Here is a 23360-nt window from a genome sequence, read left to right on the forward strand (position 1 = left end):
ATATATATAAAAAAATTAGCCGGCATGGTGGTGCATGCCTGTAGTCCCAGCTACTCGGGAGGCTGAGGCAGAAGGATTGCTTGAGCCCAGGAGTTTGAGGTTGCTGTGAGCTAGGCTGATGCTACGGCACTCACTCTAGCCTGGGCAACAAGCGAGACTCTGTCTCAAAAAAAAAAAAAAAAATTATATACCATGACCAAAAGGAATTTATTCATATGAGGCTGTTTCAATATATGAAAATTAATGTAATACATCACATAAATAGAATAAAGTGAAAAAATACATGATTATTTTAATTGATGCAGAAAAATTGTAAGAGCTGAAACTGTAAATCTCTTAGAACAAAAGATAGTCATAAATCTTTGTGACCTTGGATTAATGGTTTCTTGGATATGATACCAAAAACACAAGTAACAAAAGAAAAAATAGATAAATTGGACTTCATCAAAACTAAAAACTTTTTTTCTTCAAAGGGCCCCATTAGGAAATTGTTTTACTTTTACAATTTACAAAATGGGAGAAAATGTTTGCAAATAGTATATCTGTTAAGGTACTTGTATTCAGAATATATAAAGAATTCTTACAATTCAACAATAAAAGATAATCCAAATTTAAAAATTGAAAATGTATTTGAATAGACATTTCCCCAAAGAAGATATACAATGTCCAATAACCACATGAAATGATCCTCAACACCATCAGTCATTAGGGAAATGCAAATAAAAACCGTAAGTAGTACCACTTCACACCCACTATCCTTTGTACCCACTTGCCAGTCTATAATCCATGGAGTATAGTCCTGTTCAAGTACTGGCTCCCTGGTGAATACAGCCCACCTCAGAGCTATTTATGAAAATTCGATTTATGTGGCACAATGATATTCCCTATCTTAGGGAGTATGAGAAAAGAATATAAGCTGAGCACTTAATTCCTTAACCATTTTAAGACACTGAGCTGTAGCTAAGATCACATACATATCTCAAAGATATTAATGAGGAAATAGGGAAGAAGAGGGCTTTAATTTTTATTTACTGTGTTAACTTTCAGTCCACTGTGTTGGAGTGTGTTAGGCAAGCACTTTCCCTTATTTTGCCATCCTGTTTCCTGTTGATACTTTCAATCATTCAGGTACCTAGGTCTGAGGCCTCTCTTAAGTTCAGACAGTGGCAGTGGTAGACAATTTCTTTGATATTCTTTTTTTTTTTTTTTTTTTTTGAGACAGAGTCTCACTCTGTTACCTGGGCTAGAGTGCCATGGCATCAGCCTGGCTCACAGCAACCTCAAACTCCCAGGCTCAAGCAAATCCTTCTGCCTCAACCTCCTGAGTAGCTGGGACTACAGGCATGTGCCACCATACTCAGCTAATTTTTTCTATGTATTTTTAGTTGGCCAATTAATTTCTTTGTATTTTTAGTAGAGATGGGGTCTCGCTCTTGCTCAGGCTGGTTTCGAACTCCTGACCTTGTGCAATCCTCCGGCCTTGGCCTCCCAGAGTGCTAGGATTACATGTGTGGGCCACCGTGCCCGGCCACTTTGATATTCTTAATTGCTCATGTTTTTCATTTGACTTGTAAATCAGAAAAATATAATAAATTTTAAACTATGAAAAATTCTACTAGATACTGATTATAACCACAGGCGTCGTTAATTTAAGCATACATCTCTTAATCCAGTGTTACTGTGTATCTTTGTTCCTGTATGCTAGCTACTTAGCTATCTAAAGTAAATTTGTGTCTACCCCATTTGTACTATAATGGCCTCACACTATTTTCCTTCTCCCATTTCCTTTCATATCCCCAATGTATTTTATAAAATAATAGCAACCATTAAATACTGCTAGGAATTTAATATTATGATAAATTCATGTAATAGTTCTAAGACAAAGACATCCTTTAACATCTGAGAAAAGTGAGTTCAGCAAGGATACTAATTGGCCCACAAAAATTCTAGACTCTTCATTTAAGTATAACAGAAAATTATGAATAAGTAATACATCATGGTACATATAGAATGGGGCCCAGCAAATATTAAGAAGGATGATGGGAAAATTAAATAGGCTTATAAAATTCATTTATAAATAAAAACAGTCATTCTCAAAACACTCAGACATAGTTTTAAAATTATTAACAGTAGTTGCCTCTGGAAGTAGATTATATGTGAACTTCTTTCTGAAGAAAATGATGAATATGGGAACACCAGTGACATGCCTTGGGCATAGTAAGGAAATAACAAAAGCAAGCATCATTTAAATGTTCTTTTTCTTTAATTATGAAGTTTAAATATACAGAAAGATACAGGGAATAAGAACTGACCCATATACCCACAACAAGCTTTACCAAATTATAAGAGTTGGCTACACACTATTGGATTATTTTTAAAAGAAATACATAATTAAAGGTATTTACCTTTGTATTCTTTCCCCAAATTCATTTTTCTTCCTCCCTAGAGGTCACCACTATTTTAAATTTCATGATTATTTCCATGAATGCTTTTATACTCTTTCTATATAGCATCTACCAATGGACAATATAAAAACATGGATTGCATGTTTTTAAACTTTATAGAAATAAATGGCACTATAGTATACTCTGTAGTTCAATTTCATTAATAGTACTTTAGAGATTTATCTATGTTGGTAGAAGTATCTCTAGTTATTCCTTTTAATTTGCATTCTAGCTTTTATTCAGACTAATAGTTATTTAGATTGTGTTCAACTTTTCATTCTCACAAAGAATACTGCAATGGACCATAATGTACATCTGTCTGAAACATGAAGAGAGACTATATAGAGGCTTATGTGTGGAATTGCTGGATCAAAGAATAGACATGTCTGCGTGTGGTCGCTCAAGCCTGTACTACCAGCATTTTAGAAGGCTGAGGCAGGACTGCTTGAGATCAGGAGTTTAAGACCAGCCTGGGCAATATAGCAATACCCCATCTCTGCAGAAAATTTAAAAAATTAGCTAGGCATGGTGGTGTATGCTTGTAGCATCAGCTACTTGGGAGGCTGAGGAAGGAGGATTGTTTAAAGCCCAGAAGTTTGAGGCTGCAGTGAGCTATGATAACACCACTGCACTCCAGCCTGGGCAAGATATGGATAGCCTGTCTCTAAAATAAATAAATAAACAAATAAATAAAGAATGAAAATAAAAGTATTCATACCTTCAACTTTCCTAGATATTGCTGAATTATGCCTAATATGACTACTTCCAATAAACTATATGAATGTTCCCATTGCTCCATATCTTTCCAGTAATTGGCACTATGATGATTTTGCCAATAGTTTGTTTTTGTTAAACTTCCCTTACTATTAGTGATGCATACAATTTTTCTATTAATCCCAAATCCAACCTTTCTCTCCTGGTATGAGTCATAACTATATGGAAAGTTTCTACAAATATATTAGATTCAATAATTTTTTTTGCTGCTTTTAAGAATTTACACTTCATAAATGAATTTCAGAACAAACTTGTGAAATTAAAGTGCAAAATGGTCCACTGAAGAATTCTGGTTGGAAATGCAGTGAACTTGTATATTAGGAAGAATTGCCAACTTATTGAGTTCTTCAGTCTAGGATATATGATGCTCCTAGATCTAGTTATTCTTCCATTTTCTGGGTTTAGAAAATATATCACTTTGTGTTTTATTGATTTAACTGTCTCAGCCTCTGGAATTTAACTCCATGAGAATGTAGTCTTTGTATTGCCCATTGTTGGCTCATACCTAAAACAGTGTCTGGCAAATAGTACCTACTCAATATTCACCAATGAATGAAAACCTGTATCTATGGTTTTCCTAGCTCAATCCCCTTTTGATTTCAATTTTACAACCATTGGATAAAAAAACTTAAGAAACTTTACATTTTTTTCTATAGTATGGAACAATTTACATGATCTCAAAATTACCTGAATTCACCTCCATGATTACCTAGGTATGGTGCCTATTTATGGAATCTTATACATTTGTATGTTAATTGGTTTTTTAGTTAGTTGTGATCATTTCTTTTCTTTTCTTTTTCTTTTTTTTTTTTTGAGACAGAGTCTCATTTTGTTGCCCAGGCTAGAATGAGTGCCATGGTGTCAGCCTAGTTCACAACAACCTCAAACTCCTGGGCTCAAGCAATCCTTCTGCCTCAGCCTCTTGAGTAGCTGGGACTACAGGCATGTGCCACCATGCCCAGCTAATTTTTTCTATATATGTTAGTTGGCCAATTAATTTCTATTTATTGTAGAGACGGGGTCTCGCTCGTGCTCAGGCTGGTTTTGAACTCCTGACCTCGAGCAATCTGCCCGCCTTGGCCTCCCAGAGTGCTGGGATTACAGGCGTGAGCCACCGTGCCCAGCCAATTGTGATCATTTCTATTCCTCCCTTGACCTAAACGTAAGTTTTGTGTCCTTCCCAGTAAATTGTATTGTCCTTATTTTAACTGGTTTATCCAATTCATTCTCCTCCAAAACTTCCTAAAACTGGTAATAAGTGTTATGGTTCTACTACCTATGTCTACATCAATTACTCACCTAGAGTACTAAGACTCCCACCAGATTCTAAAATAATTAGGTTTTCCCAGTTCTGATCTGGTGCTTCCCTGGGATGCTTTCCATTACCCAATAAAGAATCTTGTTTTCGCTGTGAGGAATAAATGAGTTAATACATGTTGAGTATGTAGGACAGTGAATGGTGAAGAGTAGGCACTCTATACATGTTAGCTATTATTATTTATTGACTATCTGCTATATGTGATATACTATGTGAAGTACTTTACATGCAAATTTCTCATTTAATATGCATCAATCTACAACAGACATTATTTCATTTAATAATCACATCTACAGTAGAGTATTCTTTATTATCCCTATTTTAAGAATTAAAGAAAACCCTGAGGCTTAGATAAGTCAAGCAAGTTGCTCAAAGTCACATAATGCCAAAGTAATGGTAGAGCTATGGTTTTCCAGAGACTAGCTCTCAGTACTGGGAAGTGCCTAGTACCCAAAGAAGGAGACTGGAATAAAATAAGGCTGAATGGTGTGTAAGAACCACATACAGAGAGCCTCACAGACAATTTTAAAGGCTTTGGATGTTAGTCTGAGAACAATTGCAAGCAAAAGTTTTAACTGGAGACAGTAATGTGCATATTCTTATATTTTAAAAAGGTCAGTTGGAGTGCATTGTGGGAAGTGGATTTAAGGGTAGCAAAAATGCATATAAGAAGACCTGTTAGAAAGCTTTATCAGTGATCTAGTTTAGAAGATTCATAGACTAGGGTGACAACATTAAAAATAGAGAAGAGTATAAATTCCAAAAATATTTAGGAGATAGGATCTACAGGACATGGTGATTGACTGGATTGGGTGGTGACAGTGACTCCCCAATGTGAATTCTCTGATGATGAGCAAGGTGTGCATGTTGCCTGAAGGTTTTCTTGCATTCCTTGCATTCATAGGGTCTCTCTCCAGTATGTATTCTCTGATGTTGGGCCAGGGATCCACAGTAACTAAAAGCCTTTCCACAAACATTACATTCATAAGGTTTTTCTCCGGTATGAACTCTCTGATGTTGAGTAAGGGATGAGTCATTGCTAAAAGCCTTCCCACATTTAATACATTCATAGGGTTTCTCTCCAGTATGAACTCTTTGATGTTGAGCAAGGTAAGCAATCTGGCTGAATGCTTTCCTACATTCCTGACATTTATATGGTTTTTCTCCAGTATGAATTCTCTGATGTTGAGCAAGGTGTGAATTCTGGCTGAAGGCCTTCCCACATTCCTTACACTCATAGGGTCTCTCCCCAGTATGTATTCTCTGATGTACAGTAAGGTATGCACGAAGGCTAAATGCTTTCCCACAGACATTACATTCATAAGGTTTTTCTCCAGTATGAACTCTCTGGTGTTGAGCAATGGATGATCTATTGCTAAATGCTTTCCCACATTCAATACATTCATAGGGTTTCTCTCCAGTATGCACTCTCTGATGTTGAGCAAGGTAGGCAAACTGGCTGAAGGCTTTCCTACATACCTTACATTCATAAGGTTTTTCTCCAGTATGAACTCTCAGATGTTGAACTAGATGTGCATTCTGACTGAAGGCTTTCCTACATTCCTTACATTCATAGGGTTTCTCTCCAGTATGAATCCGTTGATGTTGAACAAGATTTGATCTCTGGCTGAAAGCTTTTCCACATTCCACACATTTATAGGGTTTTTCTCCAGTATGAATTCTTTGATGAAGAGTAAGGGATGAACTCTGGCTGAAGACTTTTTCACAGGCATAACATTTCAAAAGTTTCTTCTCTGCACAGACACTCTTGGGCTTAATGGCCATTAAATTCTTTTTAAAGATTTTCTTATGAGTGTCATGTTTATATACTTTCTCCTCTTGGGGGATGATCTGTTGTGTATGAAGCAGTGTGTTCTGATGATGAAAACTTCCCCAAGATTTGTTATATTCTTGTTCTCTTTCAACAAGGGCTTCTTCATGAATGATTATCTCTTCCTTGAAACATGCCTTCTGATTCCCTGGTTGCTTCTCAAAATGGCCCTCACATTTCCACTCTTCTCTCAAACTGGAGTACTCAAGGCCATAGCTTGTAAGTTTTTCTATTATCTTCTGGGATTGTTGTTCTTCAAAAAGGTCCTGCTTTGGGGTTAATTCTTCAGTCTCACATATAGGTTCCCAGTCTGAAAAGTAATAATAAGAAAAAAATGTCTCCTCTATGTACCAAATGTACCAAATGTACCAAAAATACATTTATGAAAGTATATCTGTAAAGTAAAATATTTTACTTAAAAGCAAAGAAACACACAAGAACATTGGCTTTTGTACTTTTGAAGTGTGCAAGAACAGAAACTGAAACTGAATTGAATCATTCCTCCTCATATAGAAACTTGAGGATAAATGATTAAAATTATAAGAAAATCAGTAAGATAAATCTCAGGGGAAGAAGGAATTATGGATGTGGCTGGACCCAGTTATAATTTTATGCCAGTATGAAGAATACACATACTGAAATTGTCTCCATTCTTATAGCTACTTTGTTCAAGAACATTTATTGAACAAATATTTAACTTGTGCCAGGTACAGTTCTAGATGCTTTCAATATCATAAAGTAAAGATCTTTACCTTCATGGATCTTATTTTTTTAGAAGAGACAGAAAATAAATGATAAATAAGTAAATGTTATTATATATTATTAGGTACTAAGAACTTCAGAAAAAGAAAAGCAGGGAAAGGGATATCAGGTATACTGGCAAAATCAAAGATAGGAATCATTAAAAAGTTAACAAAAGATTTGAAGGAAGGGAAGGAGTCAGTCATACAGATTTCTGGGAAAAAAGCATTCGTGGCAGAAGAAACAGCTAGTTTAAAGGCCCAACAGAAGAAGCATGTCCACTATGTTTGGGGAATAGTAAGAGGGCCAGTGTGGATAGAGAGGAGTGAGTACTAGAAGATGAAGTCAGATGGTAAAGGGTAACCAGGTTAAGTTTTATAGGGATTCTAAAGAATTTGGCTCTGATTCTGAGTGGGATGGAGAGCCACTGAAGTGTTTTGAGTAGAGGAGTGATATCTGATTGTTATTTTATCAAAACACTGAAAGGTGGGAAACAAAGGAAGAAGCAATTATCATATATGATTTATTATTATATTAATAGTAATCTAGGTGAAGAATGACAGTGAATCAGACCAGGAGACAGCAAGAGAGGTATAGTGAGGTGGTCAGATCCTAGGTGTATTTTATAGGTAACTCTGTGAGAATATCCTGAAAGATTGGATGTGGAATGTGATAGAGGTAAAATAAGCATTCCTTCAAAGTTTATGGTCTGAGCACTGCAAGGGTAAAACAGCCATCAACAGAGGTGGGAAGGCCAATGGTAGAAGAGGTTTGGGTGGCTAGGTATGAAAAATCTGGAGTTCAGTTTTGAGCATATTAAATTTAAGTCATCATTTAGACTTTGAAAAGGAGATACTGAGTAGGCAGCTGCCCATGTGACACTGGAGTTTAAGAGAGGACTGAATTAGAGATTTAAAACTGGGAGCTGTCAGCATATAGATAGTATTTAAAGAGAATATATTACCAAGAGAATGAATGTAGATTAAAAAAAAAAGAATAAGAAAGAGCAAGAAATGAATGCTAGAGCACTCCAACATTAAGATCTTTGGCAAGAGAGAAGAAATAAGCAAAAGAGATTAAGGAGAAAATGTAAAGAAAAAGAAATCAAGGCTGATAACCACATATTAAAGGTTATAACAAAAATCAACTTGTTTAATGATTATTATTTTTCTTTCTTTTTTTTTTTTTTTTTTTTTTTTGAGACAGAGTCTCACTTTGTTGTCCAGGCTAGAGTGAGTGCCGTGGCGTCAGCCTAGCTCACAGCAACCTCAAACTCCTGGGCTTGAGTGATCCTTCTGCCTCAGCCTCCCGAGTAGCTGGGACTACAGGCATGCGCCACTATGCCCGGCTAATTTTTTATATATATATATATCAGTTGGCCAATTAATTTCTTTCTGTTTATAGTAGAGACGGGGTCTCGCTCTTGTTCAGGCTGGTTTTGAACTCCTGACCTTGAGCAATCCGCCCGCCTCGGCCTCCCAAGAGCTAGGATTACAGGCGTGAGCCACAGCGCCCGGCCTTTCTTTCTTTTTTATTAGATCTTACTTGATAGAAATATGATCATTATTTTAAAGCCTGTTAATGACAGAATAGTCAGATACAAAAATGACAATAAATCCCAAGTAGAGCAGCCAAAATGAAATTTACATTTAGATACATCATTGTGAAAATATAGATTAACAAGGGCAAGGAGAAAGAACTTCTTAAAAGTTGCAAGGAAGAATATATTAATGAAAACTGACTTCTCAACAGCAACAGAAGCCAGAAAAGTACTGAATGATATCTTTAAAGTTCTGATAAAAATAATAACTGTCAATCCATAACTGTATATACAGAAAAAGGTTCCTGGATGCATGTTAGCAAAATAAAAATATAAAACAAATGAACAAAGCAATAACAACAATAATAAAACAGTTTATATGAATAGTATATCTCTAAGTATTTGTGAAGAATTTATATCAGGAAAAAGTTCTGAGACGGAGAACAAAAACAATGACAAACATCAATAAATCTAAACAACACTTACTAAACAAAATAATAGTCTAACTGTATAACTTCATAAAACAAAATAATAGTTTATGAAATTAAAAGAAACAAGGAGGTAGGCCGGGCGCGGTGGCTCATGCCTGTAATATTAGCTCTCTGGGAGGCCGAGGAGGTGAGGCGGGCGGATTGCTCGAGGTCAGGAGTTCGAAACCAGCCTGAACAAGAGCGAGATCCCATCTCTACTATAAATAGAAAGAAATTAATTGGCCAACTAATATATATAGGAAAAATTAGCCGCATGGTGGTGCATGCCTGTAGTCCCAGCTACTCGGGAGGCTGAGGCAGCAGGATTGCTTGAGCCCAGGAGTTTGAGGTTGCTATGAGCTAGGCTGACACCACCGCACTCACTCTAGCCTGGGCAACAAAGTGAGACTCTGTCTCAAAATAAATAAATAAAAAGGAAACAAGGGCCGGGCGCGGTGGCTCACGCCTGTAATCCTAGCTCTCTGGGAGGCAGAGGCAGGCGGATTGCTCAAGGTCAGGAGTTCAAAACCAGCCTGAGCAAGAGCGAGACCCCGTCTCTACTATAAATAGAAAGAAACTAATTGGCCAACTGATATATATAGAAAAAATTAGCCGGGCATGGTGGCGCATGCCTGTAGTCCCAGCTACTCGGGAGGCTGAGACAGAAGGATCGCTCGAGCCCAGGAGTTTGAGGTTGCTGTGAGCTAGGCTGACGCCACGGCACTCACTCTAGCCTGGGCAACAAATCGAGACTCTGTCTCAAAAAAAAAAAAAAGGAAACAAGGAGGACCTGAAATGAGGATAAGTGAAGTTAAGACAGTCTAAGGTTCTTGTATTATTAAGGGAGGAAAATAAACATAAGGATCAACTTTAGATTTCATTAAGGTGATTATAAATGCTAAATTTTCTAAATAAATCAGCACAGAACAAAAATAGATTTTAACGTTCAAATTAGCAGATGGAGAGAAATCAGGGAACAAGGAAAAATTGTAAAAGCAGAATTTATAAAAGAAAGCTGTCTTCTTGCTAGTTTCACCGGGATGGCCTCCCAAAACCGCGACCCGGCTGCCCAACGGCTGCCGCCACATCGGGGCAGCCCATAAAGGAGCCGAGACTAGCGGGGGAGCCGCCCAGGGCTCCGTGGGCAAAACGTTACAGCAGGAGCTGTAAGGTGACAAAGGAATTTCTGCCTTTCTTGAATCAGACCACCTTTTCAAATGGGTAGGGACCATCCATGGAGCAGCTGGCACCGTATATGAAGACCTGAGGTATAAGCTCTCCCTAGAGTTTCCCAGTGGTTACTCTTACAACGCACCCACGGTGAAGTTCCTCACACCCTGCTACCACCCCAATGTGGACACCCAGGGTAACATCTGCTGGACATCCTGAAGGACAAGTGGTCTGCCCTATATGATGTCAGGACCATCCTGCTTTCCATTCAGAGCCTGCTAGGAGAACCCAACATTGATAGTCCTTTGAATATACATGCTGCCGAGCTCTGGAAAAACCCCACAGCTTTTAAGAAGTACCTGCAGGAAACCTACTCAAAGCAGGTGTCCAGCCAGGAGCCCTGACAAGGGCTATCCGGACTCTCCCTGTGTTGTCTTTTTTTTTTCCTTAGATGGTCTGTCCTTTCCAAGATGTCTGTATAGGACTCTGTATCTTGAGCTGTGTTGTTATTGTTTTGTTTCTGATTTTTAAATTAAGTCTCTGGTTTAGCCCTTGTGATGTATATTAAATAAATACATTTTGGTTGGTTTTTATAAAAAAAAAATATATATATATATAAAAGAAAATAAATAAATTAAACTCTATTAGTAATATCAAAAAATTTGATGACAATTTAACTAAAAGATAAAGATTATCAGACTAGACTTTTAAAAATGCATTTAGATGTATACTGTTTATAAGAGAAACACATAGAAAATCAGACAGTAGAAGAGTAGAAAAAAGTACACCAAGTAAATATTAACAAAAGAAGGCTAACATAGCTATATGAAGGCCGGGCGCTGTGGCTCACGCCTGTAATCCTAGCTCTTGGGAGGCCGAGGCGGGCGGATTGCTCAAGGTCAGGAGTTCAAAACCAGCCTGAGCAAGAGCGAGACCCCGTCTCTACTATAAATAGAAAGAAATTAATTGGCCAACTGATATATATATATAAAATTAGCCGGGCATGGTGGCGCATGCCTGTAGTCCCAGCTACTCGGGAGGCTGAGGCAGAAGGATCACTCGAGCCCAGGAGTTTGAGGTTGCTGTGAGCTAGGCTGACGCCACGGCACTCACTCTAGCCTGGGCAACAAAGCGAGACTCTGTCTCAAAAAAAAAAAAAAAACAAAAAAAACATAGCTATATGAAGGAAACATTTTTACTTAATCAGATTATCACTAGATTTAAAGAAGATAACAACACAAGGAACAATTCACTAGAAAGTTGAAAACAATTCCAAAAACATAGACGAAATAAAATACCTTCAAAATATAAAAAAAAGTTGTTAGAATTACAAGACAAAATTTATGTATTTATTACCAGAGAACAAGTTTTTAACACATCTCCTAGTAATTAGCTGCTAAAAGGTTTTTTTTTTTTTTTTTTTTTTTTTTTGAGACAGAGTCTCACTTTGTTGCCCAGGCTACAGTGAGTGCCGTGGCATCAGCCTAGCTCATAGCAACCTCAAACTCCTGGGCTCAAGCGATCCTTCTGCCTCAGCCTCCCAAGTAGCTGGGACTACAGGCATGTGCCACCATGCCCGGCTAATTTTTTGTATATATATTTTTAGTTGGTCAATTAATTTCTTTCTATTTTTAGTAGAGATGAAGTCTCACTCAGGCTGGTTTTGAACTCCTGACCTCGAGCAATCCACCCTCCTCAGCCTCCCATTAAAAGCTATTTAAAAAAAAATCAATAATGAAAATCAACAGAAAATTTGACTAGCACAGTTAATGAGCTTATTCCAACAAACACATATCAAATACTCTACTCAACAACCAGAAAATATACATTATTTTCAAGGACACATAGAATATTTACCAAACTAGCTCCTAAGACATAAAGCAAGTTTTAAAAAATTTCAAACAATGTGTATTAAACAGACCACATTCTCTAATAACAATGCAATTAATATCAAACAAAAATCTTAAATTTAGAACTTAAAACTTCCAAATAATTCATGAGTCAAGAAGAAATCAATGAGAATTAGAAAAGCTTAGATATGCATGAAAATAAAATAATACATATCAAAACATGGGATATATTGCTAACATATCCTTATGTTATTTTAGAAATAAAATGCTTATTATAGGAAAGAAAAGCCTCGAAAACAATGAATTATCTAACTTTAAAAATTAAAAAAAGAGGTTAGGATAAATAAATGTATGAGGAATTAAAAAATAAAAAAGAGAAATACATGAAACTTTAGAAAGACAAATTATAGAGGATGAATGAAGTGAAAAATGTCTGAAAATACTAAAAACTGATAAACTCTTGAAAAAATTTATTCTCCATTTTTGAAAGAAAAAGGGGTCATAATTATGTATACTACCAACTAAATAAGAGAAAATGATGCACAACTTCATCCAATAAATTTGAAAACTTACATGAAAACTATACATTTCTTAGAGAAAAAACTATAATTGACTATAGGTGAATTATAGAATTTATATATTCTAAAACCAAGAATTTCAGAATATACCATATTGAATTATTAGGTTAAAATCTTTTCACAAAGAAAATCCCAGACTAAGATGAACAAAGTTCTACGAAACATTAAAAAAACAAATAATTTTGATTTTATATAAATTCTTCTAAAGAAGAAAAAAGGAGTTTATGAGAGTAATATAACCTTGTTTGCAAAATCTGACAAGAGTAAACAAAGGGAAAACTGAAGGCCAAACTAAGTGATAAATACAGACACAAAACACCCAAACAAAATATACTGGCAGATAGCAATTAGCAATAAATGGAAAAGATATAAAGGTGGGTTTTTCTCAGGAACACAATGATGGTTTAACATTATATTAATTCACTGCATTAACAGATGAAAAACTAAAACCATTTAATCATTGTGTCTTGATATTTGTTAAAATTCAAAAGCTTTTCACAGTTAAAACTAACAAACACGAGCCGGGCGCGGTGGCTCACGCCTGTAATCCTAGCACTCTGGGAGGCTGAGGCGGGCGGATTGCTCGAGGTCAGGAGTTCGAAACCAGCCTGAGCAAGAGCGAGACCCTGTCTCTACTATAAATAGAAAGAAATTAATTGGCCAACTAATATATATATAAAATTAGCCGGGCATGGTGGTGCATGCCTGTAGTCCCAGCTACTCGGAAGGCTGAGGCAGCAGGATTACTTGAGCCCAGGAGTTTGAGGTTGCTGTGAGCTAGGCTGACGCCACGGCACTCACTCTAGCCTGTGCAACAAGTGAGACTCTGTCTCAAAAAAAAAACAAAAAAAACTAACAAACATGAATGAAAGGGTATTTACCAAAACCTTTTAAACATCAGAATTATTAATAACAAAATATTAAAATATTCTTATTGAGACCAGAAGTGGACAAGAATGCCTGCTATCCCTACTTTGATTCATATTATACTGGTGATAAAAGACAGGGCAACAGAAAAAATGAAATTAAAAGTATAAAAATTATGACCAGATGTGGTGGCCCATTCCTGTAATCCCAGCACTCTAGGAGGCCAAGGCAGGAGGACTGCTTGAGGGGAGGAGTTTGAGACCAGCTGAGCAACAGTAAGACCCTGTCTCTATCAAAAATAGAAAAATTAAAGGCCGGGCGCGGTGGCTCACGCCTGTAATCCTAGCACTTTGGGAGGCCGAGGCGGGCGGATTGCTCAAGGTCAGGAGTTCGAAACCAGCCTGAGCGAGACCCCGTCTCTACCAAAAATAGAAAGAAATTAATTGACCAACTAAAAATATATATACAAAAAAAAAAAAAAATTAGCCGGGCATGGTGGCACATGCCTGTAGTCCCAGCTACTCGGGAGGCTGAGGCAGAAGGATCGCTGAGCCCCGGAGATTGAGGTTGCTGTGAGCCAGGCTGATGCCACGGCACTCACTCTAGCCTGGGCAACAAAGTGAGACTCTGTCTCAAAAAAAAAAAAAAACAAAAACAAAAAAACAAAAAAAAACAAAAAAAAAAAAAAGAAAAATTAGCTAGGCATGGTGGCTCGTGCCTGTAGTCCCAGCTACTTGGTAGGCTGAGGCAGGAGGGTAACTTGAGCCCAGGAATTTGAGGTTGCAGTGAGCTATGATGATGCCAATGTACTCTACACAGGGAGATAGAGCAAGACTATCTCAAAAAAAAGCGTAAGAATTTAAAATGAAGAAATTGCCATTATCCAGAATATGTCTACCCACACAGAAAATCCAAGGAAATCTCCATATTACTAGTATTAACAGGATAGTTTGGCAAGGTTGCCAGATATAAGGTCAATGTATAAAGTTAATTTCATTTTTATATATGAACAAACAGAAAATACAGATAACAGCACAGTAACAAAACTAAGATGTTTGGAATTAATCTAATAGAAGATATGGATTAACCTTTATGGAGAAAAATTAGCCTTTATGATGGAAATAACACTGAAAAAAACCCCTAAACAGAGAGCTATACCATGGTAATAAATAGAAAAATTTCCAAAATCTAGTATAGAATAAGTTAGTGTGAATCAAAAGTCAATAGCTTTTTGTTGTTTCCTGGTAGAAATTGTAAAGGATATTACAAAGGATACAGATGATGAGATGCATAAGGAGAGGTATGGGGGAAGGGTCAGGAGCTTCCATGCCCTCCCCTGGCAAACCACACTCCAGGAACCTCCAAGTGTTCAGCTATCTAGAAATTCTTTGAACCCAGTCCTTTTGGGATTTTATGGAAATGTCATTATATAGGCATGAGTGATGAAATCACTGCCCATTAGTGAACAACTTAACCTTCAGGCGCACCCAATCCATTCCCCTGTGGTTAGGGGTTGGGGTTGAAAGTCCCAACCCTGCAGTTATGCCTTAGTCTTTCTAGTGAACAGCCCTCATCCTGAAGCTACCTAGGAGCTGCTAGCCATCAGCCATTAGCATGCTCATGAGTTGTGACAAAGATCCAATAGAGCTCATATCCAAGCCAAGGTCTCTTGGGTGTGAGTCTTCAGGGCAGCTGTCCTCATCTTGGCACAAGTAAACTCTTTTTTTTTTGAGACAGAGTCTTATTTTGTTGCCCAGGCTAGAGTGAGTGTTGTGGCATCAGCCTAGCTCACAGCAAACTCCTGGGCTCTAGCAATCCTGCTGTCTCAGCCTCCGAGTAGCTGGGACTACAGGCATGTACCACTATGCCTGGCTAATTTTTTCTATATATATTAGTTGGCCAATTAATTTATTTCTATTTTTAGTAGAGAAGGGGTCTCACTCTTGCTCAGGCTGGTTTCGAACTCCTAACCTTGAGCAATCCACCCGCCTTGGCCTCCCAGAGTGCTAGGATTACAGGCACAAGCCATCCCACCCGGCCCACAAGTAAACTCTTTAAAATTATGTTTCGTATCTCAGATTCTTCCTTTCGGTCTTTAAAATTATATTTTGTACCTCAGTTTCTTCCTTTAGGTCAACATGTCATAGCAGTGGCATTTATAATAGCATAAAACTCGTACAACTCAAATGACCATCAGTGGATAAATCGTAGTTTACACAATGGAATGATATATTACATTTCATTAGTTAAAAAAAAAAAATCAATAAACTATCAGAAATATAATTTTGAGTTAAAAAAAGGTTACAGAATTCACATGCACAATATATTTCCATCCATAAAAAAATGAGAATATGCATAAACATTTTGTTAATATGTATATATATACATACACCCACATACATAAAATCAAAATATATATAATCTCACAATGATAAAGAAAAATCAGGAAATGATATGAAACACTGTAGGATAATGGTTACACCAGTGAGGAGTCTGGGGTGAGCAATGCATAGGCCACTGTGTATCATTAGGCAGGGGCCCTCAAGACATTGACAATTTTCTATTTCTTAGCTTAAGAAATAGGTACATCGGTTTTTGTTCTATTATTATTTAAGTTACATATATATGCTAATCTATGTTTATATTTATGATTTATTTAATAATAATTAATAAATAAAATATAATCATATATTCTTTGACATTACAGTTTTATATCAAATATTTCCTTAGAACAAACACATGAAGATTGGGAAGAGGCAGTGTGAAGGGGCAGGTAGGCGAGGGAGTGGTGTTTACAGAGATGTTTACAAGGACAGAACGTTAGTCTATTTTACCTTAATGCTTCCTATGTCAACCCATACCGCAAAGGTAAAACTCTTACTCTTCTTCCTCAAATGTCTTCTAGCTGCTGATCTGTTTTTGTTAAAGACCATTGTCTTCCCAGTCATCTTTTGAGCTTCCTTTATGTCAGCTTTTCATCACACATGCCATTTATAGCTATGTTGCACCTCTGCTGCTTAGCCTATCAATTGTTTGATTCTATCTATACAAGTATAACACCTTAGCACCTTGCAAGTACCCTATTTAAAGTAAAAATTCAATAAATGTTGATTAAAGGAATGAAAGATAAATGAACTAACCATTCAGACAAAAATGAGGTATTTGGAGGTATATTGCTACTAATAGCAGCTAACAACTATTGAGTTCATACTATGAGATGGAACTGTTCAAAGCACTTGAAAAGTATTATCCCATTTTACAGATGATAAAACAAAAGCACAGAGAAGTTAAGTCACTTTCCTAAAATTTCACTGTCCATAAGTATCAGGATTTCAACCTAGTATTTCATTTATAGCTGTCTGTAGAGCTCAAAAGTTTATAAGACTAGGAAAGGTTTAAAAAAAAAAATTAGAAGAGGTTTATGAAACTGAGAAGGAATGGGACTCAGAGAATAGATAAATGAGTTATTAGAAAGGAGAGGGCAAAGTGTGAGAAGGAAGATAATTAAGAATAACAACTGTGGAGAACATCCTAAAAGACTTCTACAATATTTGAGAAGAACGTGCTCACAAAGAAGAGTGAAGAGGTGATACCTTTGAGTTAAGATGAGCTGTTACCTGCAAAGGGTTTTTGCCTGCCTATTTCCTCTTCACTAACCTGAGAACAAGCTTTTTGTCAGCTCTCTCTTGACCATCCAGGGCTCTTTTCCTTGTTCCAACAACAGTATCACACTTGGCTTGGAAAAGCAAAGTCCTGCATATAAAAAAGAAGTAGAATTTGGTCATGCTGTTAATATCCCAAAAATCACATGAAATCCTTTGATCATCAGGGAAGAGGGAGCTTACAGGAAGCCCAAGAAAAATGTGTAAAGTACATGTATTCAGAAGGATAGGGAATGGCCAGGCGAGGTGGCTCACGCCTGTAAACCTAGCACTCTGGGAGGCCAAGGCAGGTGGATTGCTCCAGGTCAGGAGTTCAAAACCAGCCTGAGCAAGAGCGAGACCCCGTCTCTACTATAAATATAAAGAAATTAATTGGCCAACTAATATATATAGAAAAAATCAGCTGGGCATGGTGGTGCATGCTTGTAGTCCCATCTACTGGGGAGGCTGAGGCAGGAGGATTGCTTGAGCCCAGGGGTTTGAGGTTGCTGTGAGCTAGGCTGACGCCACAGCACTCACCCTAGCCTGGGCAACAAAGCTAGACTCTGTCTCAAAAAAAAAAAAAAAAAAAAAAAAAAAGAAGGATAGGGATGATGAAGCTTCAGGCACAGGTCAATAATAGACTTGTCTACTGCCAACTCCGTGAGTATTAAATCATTTGTCTGGCACAGGCAACAGACAATCAGTCAAGCTTTGCAGATGCTAACCAAAATTTCACAGCAGTGGTAGCAAAGAGCATCCTATGAGTAAGTAGAAGCTCAAATTTTTCAATTAATTAATTTATTTTTAACTTTAATTTTTCTAGACTTTACCCTAAGAAGCTCAATATTCCAGAGGAAGATATCCTTACCCAGTGAGACCAAGATCTTATAGTTCTCCAACATCACATTACTATACAGATGCTTTTGAGAAGAATCCAGACAATCCCACTCCTCTTGGGAGAAGTCTACAGCCACATCTCTAAAGCTCACCAACTCCTGAAATGAAATAAATGAAATGAAGTAATCTCATCTCTTACTATACTCACCTCATTTACTCTGTCCTAGGAATACGGGACTCTCCCTGACATTGTATCCTCAAATATGTCAACCATGTCACCCTCAGGGACTTTGTACTTCTCAGATCATTCTATATAAAACGGCAATGCTCTTACCCCAATTCCTTATTCCCCTAACCCTGATTTATTTTTCTTCACAGCACTTTATTATTTTGTTATTTATTCCCTACTCCTTCACCACCCCACAACTAATATGTAAGCCCCATGAGGGCAGAATATGCTTTTGCTTTGGCCACTTCTATATTCCCAGTTACAGAACAGTATCTGGCTTATATAAGTCAATCAAATAGTCATTGCCTTAAATTGAACTAATGAACAAATGGTTTGAAAAAATTTCAGGTACCTATAAGGGTATTGAAAACGACCACAGAAAGTGCTTGTTACAGCTCTGAAAACTGTGCCAGGTCAAGCAGAGCAAATCATCAATTTCATTAAAATTCAAATACTTTAATCCAGAGTTCTTAAAATTTTGTGTAAAGAAATGGGTGTTTCATTCATAATATTGCTGCCACCTAAGGGGTTAGGCAAAGTTCTTAAGAACTTGGAGCTATGCTGGGATTAAGTGGATTTTGGGTTTGTGACCACCTGCTGATGAAACTAACATACATTGTATGTGTGTGTGTGTGTGTGTGTGTATTTTTGATTAAATTTAATTTTCTACAAAATTAAAAGATTTGACTCTATCAAGGTAATGAAAGATATAATTGTAAGGCTGGTGGCCGGCTCCCTCCCCTCCCTAAATCAAAAAACAAAAGGCTCATGAGACCAGACCAGCCAAGGACAAAACTGCCAGAGACAAAACTGCCAGACCCCGCAGAGAGTAACCACACCCAGATGTCCACCTGGATAAGAAAGTTTCTGCTCCTGGATTTCACAAATACCTCCAGTCCCTCCTATTTCTCAATGACCACCCAAGGTCACAATGGAAAAAGCCCAGCTCTTCCTGCCAAAAGTCCCTAGCCAGTCTCAAAGGGTATAAAAGGCCTCAGCCCCTTCAAACAAAGACAACTTCTGGGACCCCCTCTCTTGGGACTCCAGAACCTCATCCAGGAGTGTATAATAAAGCCACATGGCCGGGCGCGGTGGCTCACGCCTGTAATCCTAGCTCTCTGGGAGGCTGAGGCGGGCAGATTGCTCAAGGTCAGGAGTTCAAAACCAGCCTGAGCAAGAGCGAGACCCCGTCTCTACTATAAATAGAAATAAATTAATTGGCCAACTGATATGTATATAAAAAATTAGCCGGGCATGGTGGCGCATGCCTGTAGTCCCAGCTACTTGGGAGGCTGAGGCAGAAGGATCGCTCGAGCCCAGGAGTGTGAGGTTGCTGTGAGCTAGGCTGATGCCACGGCACTCACTCTAGCCTGGACAACAAAGTGAGACTCTGTCTCAAAAAAAAAAAAAAAAAAAAAAAAATAAAGCCACATGGTTTGGCCCCCACTCTTTCTGTCTCTCTCTGTCTTTTCTTCTCACTGCCGCTGAAAAACCTTACAGTAACTTTTTTTTTGCTTTTGACACAATTTTGTCATGATTAAAGAAACTGCCTCCACAGAAGCAAAATTCTTGAAGCGTTTTTCAACACTCAGTAATATTTTTCTTATTTAATTATATCAAGTAGTATGTAAATCTCTCTTCTGCTTCTAGTAACAGTTTGGTTTGTATGGTATATACATATACGCTTCCTAAAATGTTTTCCTTAGCTTATATAAATATATATAATAAATGTATAAAAATTTATATATGACATAAACATATTTTCACTGATTCTTTGATATAAGTTAATTTACACGGTAAACAAAAATAAGCACAATGTCAATATAAGAAGCTTAAATTCTAACCTTAAAATACTGGATCCCTAACAAATGAAATACTTGGTTTCAAAATTCATTCATAATTATTATCAAACCAGTCTGAAGCAAAACAACAATTCTTCACCTTTTTGCCCTTATAGCAACACGGCTTCCAGCTGAGAGGAATACTTCTCCTGAAGCCTTGTCATTTTTTAACTGTTTTATTTCCCAAGTTCCTTGTACCACAGCACCAGGAAGTGAAGCAGGTGACCTCTTTGCTCCTCACACTTGTTTCCAGGCGATTTCCTTCTACCTCCTCCCACCCAGTTTTAAATCTTATGAAATCAGACTATACCAATCACAATCTCTCCTTGTTTTAGTTATTTACCAATTCCTGGTAGATAACCAATTCTCTGTCATTCCTTGAACCCTTTAGCGCATGGCTCATTGTCATTCTCTCCAATGTCCCTCCTAGTATAATCTTCAGTTATTTCAATATCCATATAAGTAATAATCCCAACAACTTGGACTCTTACCCCTTCTCCTTCAATAATTTTGTCCTCCACACTTTTATAGTCATTCACTTCCATAGTCATGACCCAGACATTGTTATTACCAGTAAGTGCCAACTCTGTGATACCCCAATCAGGATAATTCTCTGACCCCACCTACAATTAATTGGTCTCACCATGTTCTCACTGTTCCTCATCCCCACATCCTCACTTCCTAACACCACCATTCATTATAATCACCCCCTGCATATGTCCTTAACTTCCTTGCCCCTCACTCAACTGTACTCACTTGGTTAAAAACCACAACCATTTCTCAGCTTACTCTATGCCTGTACCATGCACAGCTGAACTATGCTGGAGAAACGCATAACAACATACCTGGTACATAGCTTTAAGAAGTCTAAAAGCCATTCTTTCTTCCTCCTGGCTCTTCTCTTGGGAAATGGCAGTGTCCTCAGATGACTGAGATAGAGAAGAGAACATGAGAAACTAGGCTCTCCTTGCAGCATCCAGAATCACCAGTCTAAACTTTTTAGGCTTCTCTTTCCCCATGTTGCAATCTTCCCTCCGATAGAGAAAGCATAATGGAGACCTAGGAATGTTTGCATACGATTTAATCCATGTTTAAGTCACTTCCTAATTCATTAATAGATTTTGTAGATTTTACAAATAAAGACTCACAACTAATAAATAAGAGGACCAAGATCAAATAAAGGTCTGCCTGACTCCACAGTCCTCCTCTTCAATAGATCAGTGACTCTGAATCTTGGTGGCACAATGACAGTACTTGGCTAGCTTTAAAAACTGGGTGGCACACAATCTCACTCAGTCCCCACACATACCCAGTGTCTTAAAAACTACAGTGCCAACAACCGTCTTACACACATTACAGTTAGATGCCATGGGTAAAGACTGTCTCACACGGACGCTCTTTCCCATGCCCCTAAGATTCAAACACTAGCGTATCACAACCCACACCCTCACTCACATCCCAGTCACAAAGAGGCCGCAGGTGCCGGTAAAAGGGGGCAGGTACCCGCCCACTCACGCGCCCACTCACAGTCTCACACTCTTCGGCACCATTGACTCACTTGCACCCACAGTCACACAGATCCGACGTGGACTGGCACGGCTGGTGACAGTCTCACACCGTACGGTACTAGCCACTGTCTCACACGTAGGGTCACACAGAGGGCCGAGGGACCGGCGTTCGAGAGCCACCGCTCAGTTCACTACCTACCTGCAGAACTGAACTGCGGAAAGACCCCATTCCAGCTCGGAAGACTCGAGGAATTTCCACTCGGGCCTCACCTCGCCACCCTAAGAACTGGAAGAACCCAGCCCCAGAGGGCGGGCACAGAAGCGCCGCCGCCACCGCCTCGGCCTCCGGAGGACACAAAGGGGCCGCCGGGCCAGCTCCCGCGGGGGCCGCTGGGAAACGTAGTCCGGAGCAGAAGAGGCCGCGGCGCCGCGGGCTGTGACAGCCCTGGAGCAGGTCTGCTCCGGGTGCGTAACGCCGGCGTCTCCACACCGAGCCCTTTCACGCTAGCCTCTGCCAGGTCTTCCAAAGCAGAGCCCGAAAGGCTCGATTCCTTTCAGTTCTGAGCCTGGGTCAGCCACGGGGACTGGGCCCGGCGTCGCTAGGCCGACTGCGATTGAACTGCGCAGGCACAAGTGCGCGGCCCACCACCTCCCTCAGCAACCGGGACTGGGAACTTAGAGCCGCGGGTTAGCCGCGGGGGAAGGGTTTGTGTGTGGGAACGCGCCGTTGCGCGCGCGTCTACACAAAGTCGGTGGACGTCAAGTGCCTGTGTTCGTGCTGGGACACCCGAAAATAGTTGGGGGAGTCAGGCAGGTGGAGTGTGCGGGCACATGACGCTTCTGCCTAGTCTCCCACTTCCCGCACCCTAAGGTGTTATTGCTGCGGGGGTGGTCACCTGGAAGAGGGGAGAAGTAGTTTAGGGCAGATAGTGTCGCCCTTTGCATGTGGTTCCTGTGTTTTTGATGCGATGGTGGGTGCGAATGTGTCTCCTCTTCCTAAAATGGGTCTTCTGCCAGATATGTTCAAGATTCCCTTCCTTCGTATATTCAGATACAAATGTCACATCTCCAAAGAGGACCTCTCTGATCCCACCTCTTTTTCTGGCACTCCATAGCTCCTTAGTGTGACTCTATACTTCCTTAGGCCACATGGCACTTATATTTTAAGTTATTTGTTTATCGTTAGTCCACAACAAGTTTCTGTCACCTGATTGTGATTTTGCGTGTGGGTGGGTTTGGCTTTTTTCCGTTGACAGAAACAATAGCAAGATAAAAGGTTTCTATCAATAATCAAATACAAATGATCTAAATACCTAATTAAAAGGCAATGAGTGTCAGATTTACTAAAAAGCATGACTCAACCATATGATGCTGTCAATGGCAAAAAGCCAAACTCTGTAAAATAATTTTTTTTTTTTTTTTTTGAGACAGAGTCTCACTTTGTTGCCCAGGCTAGAGTGAGTGCCCTGGCGTCAGCCTGGCTCACAGCAACCTCAAACTCCTGGGCTCAGCAACCCTACTGCCTCAGCTTCCCGAGTAGCTGGGACTACAGGCATGCACCACCATGCCTGGCTAATTTTTTGTATATATATTTTTAGTTGGTCAATTAATTTCTTTCTATTTTTGGTAGAGACGGGGTCTCGCTCAGGCTGGTTTCGAACTCCTGACCTTGAGCAATCCGCCGCCTCAGCCTCCCAAAGTGCTAGGATTACAGGCGT

At 38.8% G+C, this 23360-nt stretch overlaps 1 protein-coding gene and 1 pseudogene across 2 annotated transcripts; one reads left to right on the forward strand and one right to left on the reverse strand.

The window, feature by feature from the left end:
• Positions 1-3998: 3998 nt before the first annotated feature.
• On the reverse strand, positions 3999-22294 carry ZNF570 (zinc finger protein 570). 2 transcript variants are annotated; one of them, XM_012774856.3, is made up of 5 exons: positions 21842-22294; positions 20980-21063; positions 18096-18222; positions 17241-17336; positions 3999-6677 (listed from the first exon to the last, which is right to left on the reverse strand). In XM_012774856.3, the coding sequence occupies exons 1-5, from the start codon at positions 21869-21871 to the stop codon at positions 5320-5322; spliced, it is 1695 nt and encodes a 564-aa protein (XP_012630310.2). In that variant the 5' UTR covers positions 21872-22294; the 3' UTR covers positions 3999-5319. The 2 variants fall into 2 exon arrangements, with proteins under 2 accessions (XP_012630310.2, XP_012630311.1); XM_012774857.3 differs by having other exon boundaries at positions 20980-21193.
• On the forward strand, positions 10159-10713 carry LOC105876863 (ubiquitin-conjugating enzyme E2 C-like; annotated as a pseudogene).
• Positions 22295-23360: the final 1066 nt, after the last annotated feature.

Source organism: Microcebus murinus, chromosome 16 (assembly GCF_040939455.1).
Source record: "Microcebus murinus isolate Inina chromosome 16, M.murinus_Inina_mat1.0, whole genome shotgun sequence".
Taxonomy (NCBI): Eukaryota; Metazoa; Chordata; class Mammalia; order Primates; family Cheirogaleidae; genus Microcebus; species Microcebus murinus.

What these genes read in the sequence shown, in the direction of transcription:
- ZNF570 (XM_012774856.3), bottom strand. Translation starts at nt 21,871, where the DNA reads ATGGGGTCTTTCCGCAGTTCAGTTCTGCAG. An exon ending in TCCGCAGTTCAGTTCTGCAG is followed by an intron (nt 21,064 to 21,841) that starts GTAGGTAGTGAA and finishes TCTCTATCTCAG; the next exon opens with TCATCTGAGGACACTGCCAT. An exon ending in TTCTTAAAGCTATGTACCAG is followed by an intron (nt 18,223 to 20,979) that starts GTATGTTGTTAT and finishes ATTTCATTTCAG; the next exon opens with GAGTTGGTGAGCTTTAGAGA.